The following is an 18,160-nucleotide window of genomic DNA, read 5'->3' on the forward strand; positions in this document are numbered from 1 at the left end:
AAAGAGGAAGGCAGAAAGGGGGAAATCTGGCTGTTTTCTACGGTCTAAGTATCTGGCGCCCCTCTCTGCTCCATTCCCCACCCCCTAATCATTATTTTAATGAAAAAGGGGGAGATGCGATCGACGTATCTTTTGAACATAGCTGGACTTCGCTGAATGGAAGCGGCATGGGGGGAGGGGGGAAGCGCCGTTTGATGGCTAGCCCCGCCCTCTTTGCAATCAGAGCTTCCTCATTCCTTTGATGTCCTTTGCTATGTGGTGTCCGCCGAAGCCAATAGGAACCTGTTTGGCTGTTGAGCCGCCTTGCAAACGTTCCATTCCAACCTTTTCGCTGTCATCGGAGGGGGCGGGCGCTCCGGCCTCATTTGCATAACGAGGAGGGGCCGGGGCCAGATAAGACAAAAAGCGCCGCTGTCAGCGCTGGCGCTTTGCGGGCAAAAAAGTGTCTCCGAGCGGATCCGGGTAGGAGATCTCGGCGGACAGCCTTCCTCCGCCTCGTCGGCCGTGGCCTGTTTGCATTTCCTCGCCTGCCCCGCTCGCTCCTCCGCCCGTCCTCCCCATCCAGCATGAAAGCTATCAGCCCGGTGCGGTCCGTCAGGAGCTGCTACGAAGCCGTGTGCTGCGTCTCGGATCAGAGCCTCGCCATCGCCCGGGGCAGCAGTAACAAGAGCCCCGCTCTGGAGGAACCGATGAGCATTCTCTACGACATGAACGATTGCTACTCCAAGCTGCGTGAGTTGGTGCCGGGCATTCCGCAAGGCAGTAAAGTCAGCCAGGTGGAAATCTTGCAACACGTCATCGATTACATCTTCGATCTCCAGATCGTGCTAGAGGAGCAGGCGAAGAAGGGGCAGGATCCCTCGACCGAGGCTTCTCTGCTCTCCTTAAAAGTAAGGAAGGAAGGCGGGCAACCCTACAAGGGTGGCGGGGAGGGGATAGGAAAGAGCCACGCAAGGTAGGGAGTGGAGGCTTAGTGCGTTAAGGGTAAGAGTGCGCCCCAGACTCCTCATTCCTCGACCTTGTTGCTCTTTCCTATCAATCACGCTGGCTCGTCGAACTACAACACCCATCGTCCTCGGGAGGATGGACAGTTGTACTATAATGTGGGGTTCGCCCTCCTCACTGACGCCGCCAGATGACAGCTTGAACGGCTTCTAGCAGCAGTTTGCGCCGGTCCCCATGCGCGCCACTGGGTCAAGAAGAGCCGCTTCGTTGGTGGAGGGGTGGGGAGGTTCATTATCCCGGGCTTGTCCTGGAACAAAAGCCCTAAGGAATTTATTTGGACGAGGAGGAAAAGGCGCATAAATTTGAGCATCCACTAAACTCAGTCCGTTTCCTTGAATTTTTGTTAAGTTCTATTATAAATTACAACTTCAGCGTTCAGGCTTGTCTGGGGTGGGGAGATGGAAATGAGGCAGCCACTCGCAATCCATCCAAAACTGGATTAAAATTTGGCCCCAGAAAAGTGGATCCCTGCGAAGGAAACACAAGAATAGCGAATTTGGCTTTGTGATCTTGAGTCTCAAATCTTTAGCAAAAAGCCAAAGATTTACACAACTGGTTCCAAGGAATAGACCTCATTGAAAGCAGACTTACTTGAGAGTAAGACGCATTGAGGGTGATTACTGCTGATGTTTTCCTTCATAGGAAACCCCATAAAAAAATCTAGGTGTTTTCAAACACTCCTTTGTTTGGAACCCAGGATCTTTTGCCATACTTCAAAATGGGTTAATTATGAGTAAATACAGGATTTGAAATATTGATTCCATTCAACCAGTGGGTTCATCCAGTAGAGAGAGCAACCTAGAATCCTAGATCCTTTTTCAAAAGCCTGTAGCAAATCGGGTGGTATTGGCAGAGAGAGTAGCAATGGAGAAATAAAAAATAGGCCTAAGAGTCTGAAAATTGACCTTTGAAGAACCTGGTACTATATTTAAAAGTTTAGTCAATATTTCTTCTCATCTTCTCCAAAGGCAGCTGAACTTGCATCGGAACTCTGCTCAAAGGAGGAAAGAACCCTTTGCCACCACTAAAGGCTTAACAGGTACAGCCAACTTGCCTAAGACCTCCTCGATCCTCCTCCTCCCTTTAGCCATGAAAACCTCTTGGAATCCTACAAAAGGATGAAGCCTTGTTTTAAGGGCTTGCTGGCTTGGAAAACTAGGTTACCCACAGTAGCCTTATATGACTCCTCTCATGCTAAGAGAATGTGTCTTTTATGCCCCTTGTTCCTGCTGCCAATTCTGCAGCAGCTTGGGCTTTCAGGGTTTTTTTTTTTTTTTTGCCTGTAAATGGAGTCATTATTTTTACAATGTCATTCTTTTAATAGCTTTAAGTCTCTGCAGCTGCTTAAACAGCCCTGTTGAAATGAGTGAATCAAGAGGCACTCTGCACTCGCCCGCTTTCCCTCTCTCTCTCCTCTCCCCCCCCCCCCTTTGGTAGTCAGGAAGACACAGCTCTACAGTTGTTCCCCGCTCTTGCTGGAATCTGTAATTTTAGATCCATCTGCAGAGAGTTCCGAAAGAGAAGAGCCTGTGGCTCTCTGCCTTTTGGCCCCTCCTGCCTTCCTCCCCCCACTTTCCTTTTGGTTGTTTTTGGTGCCAATTAGCCAGCCCCCAGCTTGAGTATTGGCGGCTGATTCCTTATCAGCTGGAGGTACATAAAAGTTTCCTTCCAGGCGCCAGGCTGTCTGCAGACCTGCCTCTGATCTGTTGCTCAAACTGACAAGAGCTTTTCTTCCCCACCCATTCAGGCTGCAGGTGTGGGATCCTGACACTGGGTTCTCTCCAGCGAAAGAAAGGGGAGGAAAAAAGAAAGAAGGAAGAATAAGACCTTGACTGGAGAAAGAATCAGCTGTTCCAAAACTGGGCATCCCTAATGGACGGACCTCCCTCCCTCCCGCCCGCGCGCCTTTATCTTCCAGATAAACTGTGGAACGAGATCACCCAAGGCAATTTCTCCACTGGGTCTTCCAATAACAACTTTTTTAAAAAACAAAAAACAAACTTGTGTTACTTTTATCTTCCATCAGCCTGAAAACAAGAAACTCTGCAGGCCAGGACTGGGGGTGCTGGGGAAAGCATCTTGCCTTTTATTGTCAAATTACTCATTCATTGGATTGCTGCCTTGCACAAGAAGGAATTTGGTATCCTAAAGCAGTTTTTTGGCAAAGGTAGAAGAAAGGGGAAAAAAACCCCTCTTGAGCCATCAGATTTGTACTGCCCATTGTTTGGGCTGAAGAGAGCTAAAAGAATGTGGACTTCATTCTTCCACAGTTGCAATGCTTTGGTGTAGAGATTTATGGAGAGAGATTTTTTTTTGCTCTTTTTTAAAAAATGAAGCAAAAAAATTTGCAGATAACTCAGCTTGTTTGTATATTTTGGATTATAGTTTTTTAATGTCAGTTTGGGGTGGGGGTTGGGAAGGGATGTAAGACTATGAAAATTGAACTCACTTGAGGTTGGTTGAGCCTCATGAGTTAAAATTGTTGAACTCTATAATAGAGATGACATATGTACCTTTTTTTGGCAGGAAGGTGAATTTCTGTTTCCGAGAATTGTACTTGCTTTGTAAAAAAAAAAAACCAAAAAAACTTTTTATAAAAGTTTCTTAATAAATTTTAAACTTTTTTTAATTCTTTGGAAATTTTTACAGGGTTTTTTTTTCTGGGAGGGAGGAAAGACTAACTTAACATGCATGGACACATCCAAATATAGCTTGATTACGTAATTTTTCATACTGACGTTTAAGTCACTATTTTAATGTGGTGCAATTGTTTCATTCTGCTGGATGCTGAAGAAGAGATCTTCCAAAGGCACCATAATCACTGTAAATTGTAACTTCCTGGATCAATTATAGTTCCATTGGTAATTATTTTAAAAATGATTTGAACCCCCAGATTTAAAATACTGGCCTTAAAATTGGGAAGCAGCCAATCTGAGAAAAGATTTAGAGCAGTTTCAGCTTTTGCTGATTGCAGTAAAAGACATTTAGCAAGGAGAGGAACACTTTGTGTTATTAGGGCATTAGCGTAAAATTGCCAAATAGAGCTTCTTGCAAACTTAAATTGGCAAATAAAGTACTTTAATATTAGAAAATAACATGATCTCTCTAAGGAACAGACTGAAAATTTGTCAACCAATATTGAGCAACAAATCTATCTGGATTTACAATTTAGATTTATGTTTCTAAGATTTCCCCCCCCCCCCCAAAAAAAAAATCAAGGTGTTGCGAATGTGAAAAGTGGAAGGCAGATTAATACCTGCAGGAGTTAAAAGTGACATGTGACAAATTTGGGAATTGCCTCCTGGTTGAGTATGCAACTTACATGCATTCTGCTAGCCATAATATGGCTTTTATTTTGGCCTGGCATGGGAGTGAATTCTGTTTGTTTCTGGAAAAAAGTTTATGGTATGATGTGCAACCTGGCTTAATTGAACCACAGTGAAGCAAGCCTATATAATGTTAAATAATTTAAGTTGTGAAGTGAGAAATGTGTTTCTCACTTAAGACTTTTCTTGCCACAATTGTTAAGTGAATCACTGCAATTGTTAATTTATTAAGTGAATCTGGCTTGCCCATTGACATCGCTTATAAGAAGGTTGCAAAAGGGGATCACCTGACACCAGGACACTGCAACGTCATAAATATGGGCCAGTTGTCAAGCATCTGAATTTTGATGATGTGACCCTGGGGATCCTGTGATGGTCATAAGTGTGAAAAATGGTCATAAGTCACTTTTTTCAGTGCCATTGTAACTTTAAACGGTCACTAAATGAACTGTTGTAAGTTGAGGACTACCTGTATAGCGTTTAAAATAGGCCAGGACCCAGAATCTGCACCATAAGCTTCCAGAGAAGGAGAGGTATAAATGTTAATTAATATTGTAGTATAGTGTGATCTGTGATCTGGGCCATACAGGTAGAGAAGTACAGGTTACATTTAAAATGTTGTGATATGTAGTTGTGTTACAAAGTGGGCTAGTATTCAACAGGTCTTTCTTAAATGGTAATGCCAGGATATTTGCTGGTTCTTTTTTCCTCATCCTCTTGTAAGCTTAGAGTAGTAATAAGCTATATGATGCTTAAAGTAATGGTGCAATAGGGTGGACAAGGCAGGTGAGAGGATGTTGCCTACTGAGTTGCATTTAAAGCAGTTCACCTAGGATAAAGTTACACGGGTGTACCTCAGTCTGTTGTGTGAATCCAGACGATTCTGCTTTATTCAATAAAAGGAGCGTGTGATAGGTGAACAGGCCATCTATAGTATTACTTCTGAAGGGTTCTGCATATATTAGGCTGCAAAAATAAGTTGAAGATGCCTGAAGACATCTAATAATTTCCATTTATGTTTGGTGTTTGGCCAGGAGTTGTTAGAACCAACTACAAAGAGCCATTCAGTGCAAGTGGTTTTGCTGTGATACCAGTTGCCAAGGATCCTAAATGCCCTGTGGTGAAAGTGAACTACAGATCCTGGGTTAAAAACATCTTGGAGTGGTAGAAACCCAGCAAGGGTGCCATATTGTGTTTTTTTTTATTTTTAAATTTGCCCCCAAATTGCTTTAGAGCACTTGTCAACTTAAGACTTATGGACTTCAACTCCCAGAGTTCCCCTGCTAGCCGGGGAACTCTGGGAGTTGAAGTCCACATGTCTTAAAAGTTGCCAAGTTTGGGGACCCTGGCTTGGTTTAGACTAGAGGACAAAAATTTTACTCTGCAGTATGAAATGGTCCAATGCTATGTTGGTTGTCTTTATAATGGGAATACTGAAGTGTGATGTGTAGGCATTCCCAGAAAACTGTTCGTGCAAGGAAAGAATTTAGGCACACAACAGTTCAAAAATGTTTGGCAATGTTAGGAGAGGATAAGAAGGCTGAACACCTTCTCCAGCCTCACCCCGCCAATATTACTGATTGGTTTACAGCAGTGTCTCACCACTTTTAAGACTTGTGGACTTCAACGCCCAGAATCCCCCAGCTTGCAAGAGGTTGAGAAATGCTGCCCTATGGCCTGCTACTAAGAAGAAAGGAGAAGAGGGCATGGGAAACTGCAGTTTAATAGAAATTATGCTGGGACTTAAAGAGGAGAGGGACAGAATTAAAGCATGTCTGGCTGGGGAATCCTGGGGGTTGAGGTCCACAGGTCTTAAAGTTGCCAAGATTGAGAAAGACACCAGCCAATATGACAATGCCTCTTCCAGCATTCACACCAGTTTCATGCATGAGACTTCCCAATGAGGCAAAGTGTTTTAAGTTGCTGTCTCAGGGCATATGATTTATGCAGTCAGGTTGTCCCTTTTTTTTTTTTTAATTCCTCAAGCTGTTATTTATGTTTTGATGTACTGCCAGTTCTCTAGTATCACAGGCTAAAGGTCAGATATGTTAACCAGCCTTGCTGACAATCTTTGCTTAGTCCCTTGCTTTGAATCTCTGCTCTGCTAACGTTCAGTTAATAGTCACCATGGAACCTAGTTGGTTCCTATTTTAGCTTCACTGGAGATTGTATCCTCAAAACTAGTTTGTAACAATAACAGCACAAAGCCATATGGTGGTTTGTTTGGGTTTCTCTTAGGAGATTGCATGAAATTAAAAGCCAGCCTCCTTGTCACATCCAATTATTATCTGGCTGTTATAGTCAGAAAAACTTCTTAGCTAGGCCAATTTCAATCATAGCAGCTGTATTCACACAATACATGTTTAACTTTGGTGATTTTTAAATAGATTAATGTATTGTATGAGGCCAGACTACTTTGATAAGTTTATTCCTGAGTTGTGTAATTTAGAAAATTGGATTAATTCAGTAACCAGGTTTAATACACATGTTATGAAAATCTACCTATTGAGGAATTGATTATTCTATTGACCCATCAACTGATCCATCACTTTATATTTTTATTTCAAGAAGTAAATTTCCACTGTTTCCTGATTTGGGAAATTTCGTGAAACCATTCTTGGGTTTGGTCAGAATTGGGATTGTCCTTCTTAAAGAACACCAGTTCAGAACCTTCTTTCCCTTTGACGTGAGACAGATGCTGTTGGCTTAATTTTTCAATTCATAGTTGAGACAAACTGAAAAAAATTAAAAGAAAAATGCTGATTCTTGTGTAGCCAAAGAACAATTCTATATCTCCAAGAGAGGATGGTTAAAAAGCTTGCAATGCTACAAGTTTGAAAACTGCTGTACATCAACACAGAAGGAGATATGACCATGAGAAAGTGGGTCCTCAACAGCTTAAAGAAGGGTGGGGTCACAGAATCTAAACCAGGGGTGTTCAAACTTGGCCCTTTTATGACTTGTGGACTTCAACTCCCAGAATTCTGGCTGGCTGAGGATTTCTGGGAGTTGAAGTCCACAAGTCATAAAAGGGCCAAGTTTGAACACCCCTGATCTAAACCATTGGAGAGGAGAATGAGTCCTCTCCACTCAATAGATATCTTGGTACAAAGTTTAGGATTGCAGAACTGCAGATGCCGACCAGGTGGCAACATGGACTGAATATATTTTGTCTCTTGGCTGCCCTCTATTGATTGTCCACAGTTTTGCAGCTTAGATGTAGTAGTTTGAGACAGTTGGGCAAAGCTGCCCTTGGGTACGATTGGAACTTATACAGGAACAAACCTTGAGGGATATTTATTTTTTTATTAAATTGATATGCCACCTGGCTCACTATCAAGTGACTATATAAAATAGTATACATAAAAATGTTTGGGGACCAAACATTCTAACTTGATTTAGTGGTGGAGTCAGACTGTTCCACCCACACTTCCCCCAAACGGAGGCGTGAATGTCGTCATTTGTTTCCCGGGCGCAGATGTTTGTAACTTTGAACTCTTGTCTTCCTGTCATCAGTCGGATGCCTGCTGGGGTGGAGAGGGAACATTCGCCTCCAATCTCTGCTCAAAACAGGTGAATGGAGAAAACTTAATCTCTGTGGCAGCCCACCCCCAGAAGCAAAGGACATGCCACAAGAAGAGGGCATGTGTTTCCTGCCCCCTTTGGAGAGAATGGTACAACCAACTTTTATTATTGCCACCACTTCATTTGAAGCCATCAGGACTGAATAGCCTATTCCTCACCCAGAATTATGGTGCATTTATTTCTTCCATCCTTTGGCTCAAGCCCAGAAAGTTCACATATCATAGTGAGCCATATGATTGGTGTCTTGTAAATCAAGCTTTATGGCTTAGCATATTACATGAACTTAACTAAGAGTGGTTTATTTTATCAGCTGAGATTAAGGAAACTTGGTTTCCTCCCTCCTATTTCATTTTTTCTAAGATTAGTAAATATGCTTTTGCCTAGGTAGAAGTTGTCACCTTCTCTAGTCCTGGTGCTACAAGTTTACACCTGGCCTGATTTACCCCAAGAACGGCAGCCCAGAGCAGAGCATTTCGTATGAAAAAAGAAAGTGAGATCTAGATAATGTTTTCATATGCTAATTTATATATCTGAAATACAACTGTATTTTAAAGTAGAATGTCTTATTCTTCCAGATGTGTAGATCACCTCCTAGAATTCTCAGCAGTGGTCATGCTGGCTGGGGAATTCTGGGAGCTAAAGCTAAGTTCCAATGCCCTTTGAAGTTGAGAAAACTACTTCAAAAGAGAAATGTAGACTACTTATGCCGGACATCCACCAGGTATCTTGTGAATTGTCTCCAATTTGTTACCAGATGCAAAATGTTAGAGCAGATCTTGTTAGGAAGTTTTTCAAATGGAAGAAACCCTCAAAAGGAGAATGGACATTTGGGGGGCCTTCAAATAAGATCACAACTCATAGATCAGGAATCTTCAAAGTTGGCCCTTTTTATGACTTGTGGACTTCAACTTCCAGAATTCCTCAGCCAGCGTGTCTGGCTGAGGAATTCTGGGAGTTGAAGTCCACAAGTCATAAAAGGGCCAACTTTGAAGACCGCTGTCATAGATGATCATCCTTCAGGTCACATGGCTCTTGGAGATTACAGCTGCAGAAAGAATGTTGTAGACAGCAACTTGAGGTACATGTAATCATGGACTAGTTGTATTGTGTTGGCTTCTGAAACGGCTACAGTAGAATTCCCATATCATAAAGTAGGTTCTTTGAATAAGTGATAATACCTGAATTGGATATATAATTCTAAGCAAAAAGCAAACTACATTTATGGGATGAGATCTCAGTCACGGTCAATTCACTTAAATGCTATCTCTGACTTAGGCTTTTTAGGTGGGATCTTCAAAACCTAAAAGGGGCAAAAACTAGTACATCTTGAACATTTTATGTTTTGTTCAAGAAATTCCATCCTCGTGACAAAATGGACTATGATTAAACTGGGGCAGAAAGTGGGCCTGTCCCTTGCCAAAGGAGGATAGGTAGCAAATATGAAGATGACTCTTCTAGAGGTGATTCACAATTCAAATTTGGTATTTTTCATTCATCAATATGATTCAGCTATATTTCTCCTTAGGACAAACTACTTCAGAGAAATCTAAATGAGGGTTCAAGTAGTCATTTCAGCAGGACAGGATGAGGTCAATGTCAATTATCTTTTATTTATTTTTATTTATATGTATCCTGCCTTTATTACTTTACAACTAACTCAAGGTGGCAAACATATCCAACACACCTTCCTCCTGTATTCCTCACAACAGCAAGACTATGAGATGGATCAGACTGAGAGAATTATTTGCCCAAGGTCACCCAGCTGGCTTTCATGTCTAAGGTGGGACTTGAACTCATGGGTATCCAGCTTTCTAGCCTGGTGCCTTAACCCCTAGACCAGGGGTAGGCAACCTTGGCTCTTTTATGACTTGTGGACTTCAACTGCCAGAATTCCTGAGCCAGCATGGCTCAGCTTGGAAACCTCGCCCTTTCCCCTCAGCATGGCTGGCTCAGGAATTCTGGGAGTTGAGGTCCACGAGTCATAAAAGAGCCAAGATTTTCTACCCCTGCCCTAGACCAAACTAGCTCCTGTGGACCAGATAGAAGCACTTCAAAATAGCTACTGCTTCACAATTGTATGATTCTACAATTTTGAAATATAATTTGTGGTACAAACTATAAGTCCTGTTCACCTTAACACCAAAAGATTGGGCAATTTTCTTCAGGTAAATGTATTAAGTTCCTCAGGGTTAATATGTTAGAAGCTGCATGGAAGTTGAGGTTGAGGCATGGATATGCTGAAAGTGGGAGAATTTTCATTTTCTTGTTGACTCACCTCAAAAAAAAAAAACCCTTCTGATGCTCTTTCTTTTCTCCTCCAAGTAACAGGCCGTAAGGCAGTGTATCTCTCAATGTCAGGAGCTTTAAGATGTACGGACCTCAGCTCCCAGAATTCCCCAGACAGCTATGCTGGCTGGGAAATTCTGGGGGTTGAAGACTGCACATCCTAAGCTCCTGAGGTTGAGAAATACAATTATAGGGAATAGGTCTTTCTTTCATCAGCCATCTGAGCCAATATTCTGGAGAAGAATTTTGAACTTAGGCAACAGGTTACATAATATGATGCATCTTGAACTATAGCCATAAATAGCCTCTCCCTAGACATAAACCATAGTTTATAAACTACAAAGGGTTCATTCATATTCAAATGAAAATCAAATAAATCACCTTATGGCTTAGAGACAAATATGAACCCCCACCATAATGGCAAAGACAGCTCCATGTAGGAGGGGCTTAACCCTAAATATAATACAGTAGTTTCTTCCATGAGCAATCAAGTTTCTGGGTCATTTAGAAGAAAGGGTAGGATGGATGTTTATTACAGGTGTATGCATAAGAGAGAGAGAGAGAGAACTGGCCTGATTTGTTTTTAAAAGTAGAATGCGGGACTGATCCTATCTATATGGCTAACCAAGCCATTCTTTGCTCACAAAAAAAAGTCCAATCAAAAATGTCTATCTGGAAGTAGGGCCAGAACCTCAATGGACAATACAATTGACCTTTCCTAAGCTCATAACACATCTCTTCTCCATAAGTCTCTTTCTGCACCTGGAAATCTAACTTACAAGGAATATTAATGTGAGAATCCTTCTCCCTGGAGCAAGGCCAGCATCTTCAGGTGCTAAGAAGGCAAGACCTACATGTTCAAGCAGGAGCTTCATTGCTAACTTCTGGAACCTCCTGGCCCTCTTTGCTTACCTCTGTTCAACTGACTTTTAGGGGTAAGCAATGATGCCTAAAGCAGAGATGAGTAATCTACAGCCCTGCAGACAGAATTGGGGCAATTCTCCTGACCTTTGCAAGAGTGGTATGCCTCTTTCCCATCAACTATTGATGGGCAGAGAGAAAGGGATTCCTAAATGAAAGGACTTTTGGCTCTGTCTTGCCCACCCCTTGCTTCATACCCATTCACCAGTTGAGATGTGGTCTCTTCTCACACAGGAACAGTTGCTCAAGACCCTGGGGCTAAGGAGAAGGAAGGACAACCTCTGCTTATCTTCTCTGTTCTCTTCCTGGGTCCAAAAGGAAAAGGTAGAAGACAAGTTAAGCAGGGTGGCCCTGCTGGGTGAACCACTGGTCTAATCCAAAAACTGCCTCTTGCTCTGAAGGAATGTGGTTTGGCTGAAGATATCTCTTTGACTGTTTCTGTGTTGCTTCAGTTTCCAGGCTTAGGTGAAGGTGAGTCAGTGACACAAATACCTGGTTGGAACTAGAACCTCGAAGTTTTGATTGGTCTCCGTCAGAACCAGAATGGCTGGTCCTGGAACAACTCTCCTCCCACAAAATAATCTGCCATTATCTAGGAGACTAAATCCACCCACAGTGACTTCTAAATCACCTTCCCCGACCTAGTACCTCCACAAGAGTTGTACTCCCAGAATTCCCCAGTTAATGTGGCTGTTGATGAGAATTCAAAGAGTTGGATTCCATATATCTGAAGGACAACCATTTGGGGAAGACTGTCACCACATTGCTGGCTGCATTCACACAGTATTGCTAACCAAATCTGCCTTGGTACAGTTCAATTCATGTTCAGCTTGGTTAGTTCTTTTTTGGCATCACATTTTATGTGCGCCATTTGATTAGTTGATTGTTGAACCAGCCCTTTGGAAATTTGTTCCCCCCCAGTGAGATTTGCCCCCATCCTCCTAACCGTCTGTAAGAGCCTAAAGACCTGCCTCTGCCAGTTGGCCTGGGGCCCCAATGGAGGAGTATCATGCTGGAGGTGGTTGATGGACTAATAGTAGACCTCCCCCCTGCGCATCCTGCTCTCCCCTCTCCCAGCTTTTAATAATGTGTGTGTGGGGGAAGAATAAAGGTTTCCCTGTCAGTCGGGCTGATTTTAGTGCACGGTGCTCATCTCCATTTCTTGGCCAAGGGAGCCAATGTTATGTGAAGACTTTTTTGTGGTCATGTGGCCAGCATGACTATATGCCAAAGGCACATGGAACAATGTGACCTTCCTTTTGAAGTGTTACCTAGTTATCTACTCGTATCTGCATGCTTTTGAACTGCTGAGTTGGCAGAAGCTGGAGCAAGGAATGGGAGCTTCTGCCATTGCTCAGAGCTTGAGTCTCGAACCCAGGCTGCCAGCTCTCCAGCTGACAAGCTCAGCATCTTTAACAGCTGTACCATCACACCCTTGTATGTACAGTACAGTGCATACATACATACATGGTTTTACCATTCTTAATATCGTAAGCCATCCAGCGTTGCCTCAGGTTGAGATGGGTGGCTAACAAACTTAATAAAAAAAAACCATCCAGAAAAAGAGTCGACTGATTGCACGGGGCTTGTTGGGTAAACTCAATCTTTGTGTGAAAGAAGCAGGCTGGGTGAATAAATATCTCTCAGCCCCACCAGCCCTATAGCACAACCCCCTCCCCACAGGGTGGGTGGACAAAAACGTAGGCCAAGGGGAAGCAAGGTTCTTGGTTGTATGAGATGCGAGTGCATCAGGCATCAAGGATGACGTAGAGAAGAGGCTCAGCCTGCCTCACACGTGTGGTGGTGAAGATAGAGCCACAGAGCTGGTTACCTTGATCTTATGCCTCTGAGGCAGCTTGGAAACAGCAAATGCTTTTATCTGTGCTTTGTTTTGCACTGCATAATGGATGAGGAGCATTGAGTGGTCCAAGTGCGTGGTTTCTTTCAGATTTAATCCAATTTCTCCATACCCTACATCATCACCAAGCTCTCTGTGGCAAATTAAGGCAGCTTGTTCTTATTTTTTTGCAAAAATGGAAGCTTTAAAGAGTAAAGCACTTTCACCTTAATTTTGCACCCTGTACCCTTTAATCTGCAAAGAAAAATGAGTGCTCTGTTTTAACTTATTTTGGAGACCCATAAATATTTTTATGGGTTTTCTTTTTTCTCCCCCCCCCCCGCGTTCTTGTTAGTTTATGGTGGTTTATTTATTCAATCAAACATCTTGTTAGGCCTCTCCTGTATCTTTCTTGAGAAATAACAGTGTCAGACCTACATATCTGAATAAATAAAACTTTTGTTCATCCTGCTCAGGAGAAAGTCAAATCTATCGTTTTCGAAGTCCTGTATAGCTCTTGGTTTAATTCCAAAAAATCTCTGCAAGGGATCAGTTCAGACCACTGGTTGAAATGTTATCTGCCTCATCTCTGCAACCTGCTGTTTGGAGGAATGAGGGCGAGAGAATGAGAGGGAGTCAGAACAAAAGGGAAAAAAATAAACTCTCTCTCCCCCCCCCTCTCTCCCTCCCTCTCTCTCTCCCTCCCTCTCCCTCCCTCTCTCCCTCCCTCCCTCTTTCCCTCCCTTCCTTCCTCCCTCTCCCTCCCTCTCTCCCTCCTTCCCTTCCTCTCTCCCTCTCTCTCTCCCTCCCTCCCTCCTCACCCCTCTCTCTCCCTTTCTCCCTCCCTTCCTCCCTCTCTCTCCCTCTCTCTCCCTCCCCTCTCTCTCTTTCTCTCTCTCTCTCTCTTTCTCTCTCTCCTACCTGCTATTTGGCCTCAATATATTATCTAGGAAACAATGTGGCCTCTCAACACAACTAAAAGATTTTTTAAAATTGTATTTATTATTGTTCTTACACTGGACACCAGTTCCTTTGATTAGCTTTTCTACAGTATTAGGGATTCATTAAACAGCTTGTTTGTTTGTTTGTTTGTTTGTTTAATTAATTTATATACCACCCATCTTGCTGTTTAGGATGACTCTGGGCACTTGTCAAGATAGAGGCAGTCCAGCATCAGGATGCAGCATAGATGACTTTAGCTCTGTTTGATAGTAGGCCTCAACCCTTAGTCAGCTTGCCCCTTTCGTCAAAGGTGTGCTAAGAGGAAGCAAGGTGCTTGGGTGTGTGAGGTACAGGTAGTCCTTGACTTATGACCACAATTGACCCCAAAATTTCTGTTGTTAAGTGAAACATTTGTTAAATGAGTTTTGCCCCATTTTACAACCTTTCATGCCACAGTTGTAAAGTGAATAAGTCGATAAGTTATTATTATTATTATTATTATTTTTCCAACTTCTATGCCGCCCTTCTCCCCACGGGACTCAGGGCGGCTCACAGCATGTTAAAAAACAACACAAAAAACATTTCCCCTATAAGACCAATTAAAAACCAAATATATTTATGGCTGTGTCATTATTAAAATCTTTAAAAAATTATTCCCTATTTAAAATTCACCCTAGGTCAGTCCCGCTTGCTGGAAAAGCCATGTCTTGAGGGCGCGGCGGAAGGTTAGGAGATCCGGGATCGTCCGGATCTCGGGGGGTAGTTCGTTCCAGAGGGTGGGGGCACCCACAGAGAAGGCCCTCCCCCTGGGGGTCGCCAGCCGACACTGCCTGGCCGACGGCACCCTGAGGAGGCCCGCTCTGTGGGAGCGTACCGGTCTGTNTGCCCTCTCTGAGGGGGCCAAAGTCTCGCCCCCTATAGTCAGCGATGGAGTCAGCTGACTATGCCGGGGCGCCGGCAACCACAGCCACTCGGTCTTGGAAGGGTTGAGTCTGAGTCTGTTCCTCCCCATCCAGACCCGGTTAAGTGAATCTGGTTAAGTGAATCTGGCTTCCCCATTGACTTTGCATGTCAGAAGATCGCTTGTCACATGACCTTGAGACACAGCAATAGTCATAAATAGTGCTTTTTTTGTCATAGAATGCACCGGAACAGCGTTTTCAACTGATTTTCCAAGTTTTAAAAGTAACTTTTGAAAATTTGATGTTTGGTCCACGTGGACTTGAATCGCCCTGTCGAGCGTAGCAGGTCGATGGCAAAATCATTAAAACGGTGCATGTGGGCTGCTTGTGTGTCAAGTCTGATGCATGCATACTTCGTCCGCGCTGGTTGTGATGGCGCTGCTCGGCTTGTGATTGGTCATGTGGTCTTGCGCTGAGTGCTTACTGCAGGCAGCGACCATTATGTTTCATTACACACAACTGATTAACAAGATGTGAGTTCTGGCACTTACAAAAAAAGCACTGGTCATAAATATGAACCAGTTGCCAAACAGCTAACTTTTGATCACATGATCATGGGGATCCTGCGAAGGTCGTAACTGTGAAAACGGTCATGTCAATTTTTTCAGTGCTATTGTAACTTTGAACTGTCACTAAATGAACTGTTGTAAGTCAAGGACTGTCTGTACTAGTGCAACAGGCAGCAAAGAGTGATGCACAGAAGAGATCCCTCCTCTCTGCACACTTGTGATGGTGAAGGTGGAAGATACAGCCACAAAGTTGGTTACTATGGTCTTGTGCCTTTGAAGCATCTCTTAGGGCATTGCCATAGTTACCAAGAAGCACAATTTGAAGAGGTTCTGTGCTCAGAGGCAAGCGGCAAGCAAAATCACAGATGAAAATCAAATATCTTTAAAATCTGAGAGTGATCAATAGACTTTGGCCTGATACTTAACAATAACAGTGGTTCAAGATCAATATTTGTCCAGAAAGCCTTTCATGAGGAAGACTCCTTCCATGACTAACCTTTGCCTCCATTCTGATGGAAGAAGTTCTCAGAAAAGAGAATTGTCCTTGATGCCAATTTTATTTATTTGTGATATTCATATCCTGGTTTTCATTCAGGAGCCCAATAGCATCATGCAAAGGGCCTCTTCCTTACATACACACACACACACACAACCAATAATAATCCTATGAGACCACAGAACTTCTGTGATTGAAGGTAAGCTTTCAATCTGGGTTTTCCTGGTTCTGGTTCAGCAACTGAAGCTCCACACCAGTGTGGTTCCTCGGCTGAAATTTGGGCCTCCTCATTCCTGATTCAGGACGTACATCAGAGGTGTCCAACCTTGGCAACTTTGTGACATGTGGATTTCAGTTCTCAGAATTCCCCAGCCAGCACGGTTGGACACCCGGACCTATATGCAGTGGTGCTTTTTAAATACTTACAAACCTAGATAAGGTTGTTGATATTGACTTGAATGCCCTAATCCACCAACCTCTCTTTAAAACCTTGCCCAGCCTTTCTGACTGGATTTGGTTGGGAACGACATTGATTCTTTTAACTGTGAATTAATGTTAGTGTTAAATCTTAATATACATTATAAATATTTCACGTTCTAGATCTTAGTTTTAGGTTCCAGATTTTGGGTGGAGAATTGTTGTTAGTCACTGAAGGCTATAAAGGTAAGAGTATAAATCAAATGGCTAAATATTAATAAATTATTTTAGAATCCAGATAGATTGTTATTGTTGCTGTCATTAGCAGGACTGAAAGTCTACTGCCACGAATATATGATTATGTAGCTGACAAGCTGTGTATTATTACACATTCATCAGCAGCACCTACAGCAGCAGGACTTCATGCCTAATACAGCCAAATGTCCCATGGGAAGGCATGGAAAGAGAATCATGCCTGCTGTTGCTTCACCTGGCACCTCCTATATCTATGTCCATTTAAAGCATTGCCAACTCCAACAAAACACCTGGCATCCTTGGGCACCTGCCAGGCAGTTGCACCTTAGGTGGACCCATTGCTGATGCCCATCCTTCTCTTTTCCCTTTCTTATTGGAACTCTCAGCATCAGAGTGAAGTGGCCGTATTTGTGTCCCATTACGTCCCTGCTGTAGGGTTCATTTCAGTCAACTCTGGGAAATTTAAAGGCTGGTCCTCTGCCACACCAGTGGCACCGCATCTAGTTAGCCAATGAGGGTGCCTCGCTTGATTAAGCATTGTCCAAGAAGGTTCTCAAATCAAGACTCAGTGCTCAAGTCAAGAACTGGCTGCTGTTGAGGAACGATGGCCCAGACAATGGGAAGTATTTGGATGGATGCTTGTTTCTCATCCAACATTGGATCTTCATTGCTGGTGCCACAGTAATCATGGAAGGAACCATTGATCTTCCCAATGCTGCTGAATTCCAAACTCTAATAGCAAGAACCATGGTAAGGGATGCTGAGAGTTGTAATCCAGCAACTTTTAGATGGCCACTGACTCATTAAACCCTGAAGATTAGGTTCTCAATGGCTACAATCATGAGGGCTATACATTCCTCTGATTCTGCACTAGAGGCAGAATCAAACTCTGAATCCCATCAACTGGGGAATACAAATTGGAAGGTACTCCTTGGACTTGCAAAAGGCATTTGGTTCACTACCATGGGAATAGGATTCTAACCATGATTCTAACCAGTTTGATCCAGCATGACTTCTTTCATCTTCTCAAACTCTCTTTGTAAGTGGGTCTATTTAGGCCTGGTTCAATACACAGTACAATTAAGAGGAACCCTGAACTGTATGTCTATTGGGTGGCTATATACATTTAATTTTAAAAAAGAATGAATAGAGTCCTGTGTTAAAGAACAAGATATTGTCTTTCATTCTTCATTTGTGCTGGACTCAGGTCCATATTTTCTTTGGGCATCATCCAACATTTCCTCAAGGAATTTTGTCTTTTCTATTAACACTGTTCAGGTAGTTGCAAGAAGACCTTCTCAGAATTCCAATCATGGCCTTTGGGGCGAGCTTTCTTGAGGATCCTAGCTTGGAACTCAGATCGCACTTCAGCAACTAACTCTCCAGGTTTCTTTGTACAAATCCCTGCCTCTCAACTTCAATACCCCTGGATGTCACAGGAGAAGCATAGATAAGGGCTGTAAAAAAAGCCCTATATAATTAATAAGCCCTATTCCCAGAAGCTAAGCAGAGAATAGCAAGCGTGAACTCAGCCACCTACACACACCCAGCTGCACAGCTGTTTTGTGCTTGTTGTGAAACAATTCTTTATAGATGTCACAAGTCAGCCTGGAGCATCC

The 18,160-nt window shown here is 43.1% G+C and overlaps 1 protein-coding gene across 1 annotated transcript; it reads left to right on the forward strand.

The window, feature by feature from the left end:
* The first annotated feature begins 432 nt into the window (after positions 1 to 432).
* Positions 433 to 2,795, forward strand: ID3 (inhibitor of DNA binding 3, HLH protein). Its single transcript, XM_015832238.1, has 3 exons — positions 433 to 890; positions 1,974 to 2,044; positions 2,753 to 2,795. Exons 1-2 carry the CDS (start codon positions 567 to 569, stop codon positions 2,031 to 2,033), a joined length of 384 nt encoding a protein of 127 aa, XP_015687724.1. The 5' UTR covers positions 433 to 566; the 3' UTR covers positions 2,034 to 2,044; positions 2,753 to 2,795.
* The last annotated feature ends 15,365 nt before the right edge of the window (positions 2,796 to 18,160 follow it).

Source organism: Protobothrops mucrosquamatus, unplaced genomic scaffold (assembly GCF_001527695.2).
Source record: "Protobothrops mucrosquamatus isolate PMUCROS unplaced genomic scaffold, P.Mucros_1.0 scaffold_23, whole genome shotgun sequence".
Lineage (NCBI taxonomy): Eukaryota > Metazoa > Chordata > Lepidosauria > Squamata > Viperidae > Protobothrops > Protobothrops mucrosquamatus.